This window comes from Neophocaena asiaeorientalis, unplaced genomic scaffold (genome assembly GCF_003031525.2).
Source record: "Neophocaena asiaeorientalis asiaeorientalis breed wild unplaced genomic scaffold, Neophocaena_asiaeorientalis_V1.1 scaffold149, whole genome shotgun sequence".
NCBI classification, from domain to species: Eukaryota; Metazoa; Chordata; class Mammalia; order Artiodactyla; family Phocoenidae; genus Neophocaena; species Neophocaena asiaeorientalis.
The window spans coordinates 380,277-386,360 of NW_020174442.1; the positions used below are offsets into that span (position 1 = coordinate 380,277).

Genomic DNA, 6,084 nt, shown 5'->3' on the forward strand with positions numbered 1-6,084 from the left:
GGTTAGAGATTATTACACAAACACTAGTCTTTCCTCAAAGAACTTTAATTAAGAGTTAGAATACTTAATAACTAAAAGCAAACAGGAGTTCTGCTTTCAATTCTCAGTTCTCTCAAATTCTCTGCAGCTATAGTATTTCCCCCAGATCAGTGCATTACAAATTCAGAGAGGTGAAAAGACTATTTCATTTCATTTAAAAATGTCAAAGGAAAACACCTTGAAAAAAGACTTGTAGCAAATATGACAAACTGTTAATTCCTTTATTATATGAAATGAGAGCTCAAACGAATAAGATAAAACATTATGTGCCAAGGAGATAAATGAGTAAAAGACTCAGAAGAGGTATTTTAAAAGGGAAATACAGCTAGAAAACTATCCCACCTTGCCAGTAATCTTAACAAAGAAATTTAAAATGTTTGTTTCTAGTCTATAAAATTATAAATAAAATTAGAAATCTTTTCCTCATTTTTTTTTAAAAAAATAGGACATTCTTTGTTCAAACAGAATATCACTATGAAGCCCAAGCAAGTTGGGTTTCATCAACCGTATTTGACAGGGTGGGCCATGGAAACTGGCCTATTCTCCCTGTTCTCCATCCTACAGCGACTTTTGAGGAAGCTTAAAAAGCATAACGTGTTTTAGGTGTTACCCACGTAAGTAAAATGTAAGCGTTACTGACTGACAACAACAACAACAGCGCGTCCGGAGCCTGTGCTCCACAACGGGAGACGCCACAACAGTGAAAGGCCCGCGTACGGCAAAACAAACAAACAAACAAACAAAAACAACTAGTGTCTAGTTTTCCATGAAGGACACTGGAAGACCACTATTTTTAATACCACTCAGTATCAATAAGAGACTGTGCAGTGGGCATACTCCCACATTGTCGATGAGATTCTAAATCACATCCACCACTCTGAACAGCAGTCTGGAAATACGCCATAAAAAAATCACCAAAATACCCATGCCCTTTGACTACCTTCACTTCTGAGGCCCTACAGAAAAAAATTAATGCATGAATCCAACCATTCAATAGATACTTACAGAGCAAATGATCTTGCAAAAGTTAATGTTGCTAATAAAGGATGAGAGGAAATAAGAATGGCTGGGGGCATGGTCTAGAAAAGCCATGAAGAAGTTCATTAGGTAGTGCTTACTATGTCCTATACTGAAGGAGGCTTTCATTTTACTGGAGGGCATTAATTCCTTAAATTACATAGTCCAGATATCATATCATCAAAGAATACAATGAAAACTATAAGAGAAAATATGTAGCTTGTGGCATTATAATTATTCTACTGGGAATCCTCAGGTAAGACCACAACTTTGATACTGGCAAAATCTCCTGGAGGAAAATAAAGGTCTTTCTGGGACTCCTTGTCTTAGCTATGGATGTCGGGAATCTTTAGCTATTTGAAGTACTCCTGACCAAAGAAAGAGGAAGGATGGCTTCTCCCACAAGGAGGCAGGTCAGGAGTTAGATGGAAGGTCTCTCCATGGCAAACTCCAAGCTTAAATTTACAAGCATTTTGTAAATAAGATTATCCAGTTTCAGATTCTTCTCAGTGTTATCTCTCCTGTGTAATTCCATATCTTTAATAAAGTCTTATTTAAATGCCTCCAGCCTCGTCTCAGTTGTGCTGTGGGTAAAGAAAGGCAACCTCTGTCACCATCCTTCAAGGGCGGCTGGTTTTGATTTGATTACAGGCTGAGAAACTTCCTTGTAGCCTCAAGAATGCTTAGACAATCAGACAGTGAAAAAATAAGCTTCTCAAAATACAAATGAGACCAGGAAAAGGACAACAACTTCTGAGGGCAAAAAAGCAAACGAACTAATAAAGACAAGCTTTAGGCTAATGCAACTGTCTCTGCGGGTCTATTTTCAGAAGGGGGCAATTTATCAAAAATTCATGGAAATGATTGCTTGAGGTGGTGGGGAGACAAGTGCAAATCAAAGCAAAGTTTCTTTTTAAGTTTACAGCAAAACCAAACAAAAAGATATTCTGATGTAATCACTTATTCAAAAGAAAACAAATAGAGAAACAAGTATAATCATTGTTATTAGTTTTTGTGTGTTATTTAAAGACCAGCATTTTAAAAGATGATCTAATTCAACCCTTGGAATAACTGCTTTCTGTAAACACAAAATAATTTCATAATCAGATGCATGCTATGTTTACAGAAATTTTAATCCGTCTAAACATGAAGTGGACTGGATTGCCAGTCTGTCTTCTCCTGCCTCAATATAAAACACATTAGTACATTCCTGATATCTTCCTTTTATTTTCTCTGACTTGTTTTGTACTCATTTTATCTTGGGGTTTTGCATACATCTTTGTAAGTCAGTTAAACTATGTTCTGGAAGAAAGTGGAGTATAAGCAAAGAAAAACTATTTTCTCTCAATTATTTTCTTTTTCTTTCTGAAGTTACGTTTTCTCTCTGACAACGATTACTCTTACCTTAGGTTGTTTGCAAAGGTAGCGACAAAGTTCTCCAATGTACTGAAACACAGTCACATTATACTTTTTGCAGTCGTTCCAAAATTGGCTTGCTGAAAATTTCTTCTTTAACACACAAGTAGCACCTACAAGAAAAGGTATAAAAAGGCAAAAGGGAAAAAAATTCAAGGGCAGAATTAATATAAAACACAAATGATGTTGCTCTGTCTAGAACACTTTTGCTCACTTTCAAGGCTTTTATAAACCATCAGTGGCCATTTATATCAAGCTCATTTGAAAACATTAATCTTACAGTCCAATAAGTCTTTTAAAAATATTCATGTTGTAATTTTATATTTTGACCGTAGATATACTTTTTGCAATATATGGGATGAAAGAAGCAGTCAAAATATGTAGGAGAATTACAAGTATTAGAGCATGAATATAGATAAGGTCATCCTTGCTCACAGAAACCAAGAATATTCACTTACTTTCAACGTTGAATATATACATAGTATTCATTTTTAAAAACTTTTAAGCAGTCTCAATATAGTTTGAGATTGAGAGCTGGTAAGGTAGAGTTAGGATGAAAGCACCAACAAAAAGGTTCATTGATGACAGCTAATTTTAACAACCTAATTTTAATAACAATGCAAGTCATATGAATATGTTCCAAGGAAAATGCTAATGTCTTGACCCTCATCTTTATTTATTGTGGACATTGATCATATTTTAAATATACTATTCTATAAGATTACTTTATAGTATTTTAGACAGACATAAATAATGGTGAATTATCTCTGTATATTATTTCTGGGCTAACCAGTAACAGACACATAATCTCAGCATGGTTATGAATGGAATCTACTGAGTCACCAGCTCTACCAACTGACTTCTTGGGTATCTGGGGTACACTGTTTGCAAAGATAGCCTCAACAATTTCTCCTACGCCGTTACCTTTGCAGTGTGAATTTGCCACCCTTCCCTTCAAGAAGTGGGGTCTCTTTCCCCACTCTTCAAATCTTGAATTTAAACTGGCTTGTGACTTGCTTTGATCAACAAAGTGCAGGTGAAATGATCCATGTTACTTCCGAGGAGGCTAAGACTTAAGAGCTACACAGCTTCTGAGTTCACCCTCTGGGAAGGCTCCTACCACCATTTAAGGGCAGGGGCAGCAACCACTCAAGGGTGAGCAACCACATGGAGAGGGAAGCCCTGTCTACAGCCAGATCCAACCACAAGGCCAAATTACTGCTCTTTCCACTTCAGGCATACACTGAAGTATGTGATGAAATTGTGTCCTTTTAATAAATATTTTTTTTATAATTGCATAACATGCACACGATCACTCTGAATTCTACTGATAGAGAGTTTTGCACTTTAATGAAGGCAAGTTCCAATTATTAGGCATTTTGAGAACTTATGAAACAGAAAATAAAAGCTTACCTAACTCAATACATCCACCAATTCCCAGGAGAGATCCTGCACTGTGATACAGAGGAAGGGATATATAAATGATGTCATTGGAAGTACAACCAAAAGCCCATAATCCAGCAGAACTCTTCATAGCCTGCAGCTGACAAATCACAGCTGCTTTTGGGAGACCTAGAAGAAAAGAAAGAAAGAAAGAAGGAATAGAATAGATACTATGCTGGTATCAACTACAACAGCAGTTGAGAAAAAAATACATCAAAATGGTCTATATCCTTGGTAAAAGGGGCCATACAAATATCAGCTACAACTGTAATTAATCTCTAGAATCTTAGATCTACCCAGAAGGATTAAAACTATAAAATTACACAGAGTTTGAGATCTTGTAAGGTTCAAAGAGCCATATCTGCTATAAAGATGCCAAAAATATATCATTCTTTCTCTGGTTCAACATATTTACCGAATAAAGCCCAAGTTGTCATGGGTTTTTGGTGACAGCAGCACATGTAGCTATGAACCCCAGTCTACAGTGACTTCCAGACACTCACCAGGGTGAGCCTCAAGTCCGCCTTGCTGCTGCACCTGCTTTGATATTTTCTGACAGGGTTTGTGCTCCATTTCCATTAACTGGAAGATCTCATACACAAAATTGGCATGATCTTGCCTACCATCCTAACCAAAATTCATTTATTACATTTTTTCAAAAGAAGTTTCTGTGGCTTTTCCTGATAGAGTGGCATCTCACACCCTAAAAGAGTTTATTGTCATCCACACGTACTGGGAATCCCTCCAAAATTTCTTCTCAAAGCCATGTATAAAGATTTTGAGTGAGACTAGCATCCTTGATTCTTGATAATGCAATGCCTTTCTCTTCTTCATTGAGAGAATCAAATATTTATGCATTATCTGCTTCCGAGAAGTTCCCACCTACTGCTCTTCAGTCACCATATTCCCTACTTTCCATATTGTTCCTGACCTCATGGCAACCCAGCCTTAAAAATAACTTTTCAGTTGGAGGTATGTCGAAAAAAGAAGGATGCTTTATCTAGTTATTTTCCACCTGTGTGCTTATGTCACTCCTGTAAAGCACTTTAGTGAGCAAATTAGTCATGTTTTCGTTCCTAATTTGGTTAGCTTTAAATGAATAATGATCTCATTAATTTATTATTAAACCATTCAAGGTACTCAGACTTTTTGATAAATGAGACAACAGATAGGAGCTTATCCAACAAATGAAAGTGATCAAAGGTTCATGGAGTTTAAAGTTTTAAAGAAGGAAAGAAGAACCAACAGAATAAATGAAGCGTGTTAAAACTGCAAGTTAGAGTCCCTTCTTGGAAGAGTTAGAAAGCACATTAACATATTAAAGCTTTCGACAAGCCCAACAGTACAGAAATGTTACTATTTTTTCAATGATGTTTCTCAAGCTCATGTGGTCATAAAGCCCCTTTACAACTTTTATTTCCCTTCTTTGTAGACATGAAGGGACATGCTGTGCCACATGCTTGGAGAAATGCTACCTTAGATGGTCTCTGAAGTCCTTTGTTCTTCTAACCTTCTATGAATCCCTAGCATTGAAACTCCCCACATGTCCGCAGATGTGAGGAGACCACTGGGATAAGGTCCAGGCGTAAAGGTGGGAGTGAGGCTGTGTCCAGTGAATTGGGGATTAGCAGGAAGAAGGAGGAACAGATGATATCAAGAGAAAACCAATTTAGGGGCAGGGATGAAAAAAATCTGGGGAATTCGGGGATAATTTTGGAAAAAGGAAAAAATCCATAAGATTAAGGAGAAGGAGAGACAAAAGTAAATAGAGACGTAGATGGTGATAGCAACTGGCCCCAGGCACAGCGTGGAAGGCAGTTCTGTCTTTTTCCCCCTCTCACTACTTACCGGAGTGGCTGAAGGCAAGGCTGCTCTGACCAGGCTTAAATAGCCTTTCCTAGAGATCTTCAGGCACCTAACCAATTTCAGTGAGCAACAACAGAACCAGAAGTTGGCAGACTGAACACATACATAGGCCAAAAGAATGGAATTGGAGATGACAGCAACACAATTTTAGAAAGGCAGATGGGGACTTCCCTGGTGGTCCAGTGGGTAAGACTCTGCACTCCCAACGCAGGGGGTCCGGGTTCATCGGGGAACTAGATCCCACATGCATACCGCAACTAAGAATTCACATGCCACAACTAAGACCCGGCGCAGGGAGGGAGG

The 6,084-nt window shown here is 37.8% G+C and overlaps 1 protein-coding gene across 1 annotated transcript in view; it reads right to left on the bottom strand.

The window, feature by feature from the left end:
• The window catches only part of SLC27A6 (solute carrier family 27 member 6), a 60,275-nt gene that overhangs the window by 36,832 nt on the left and 17,359 nt on the right, over positions 1-6,084 (bottom strand). Inside the window, exons 4-5 of the mRNA XM_024757190.1 lie at positions 3,886-4,044; positions 2,461-2,585 (exon numbers count right to left, since the gene is read on the bottom strand). Of these exons, the coding sequence (XP_024612958.1) occupies positions 2,461-2,585; positions 3,886-4,044 (284 nt within the window). The remainder of the gene's footprint in view (positions 1-2,460; positions 2,586-3,885; positions 4,045-6,084) is intronic.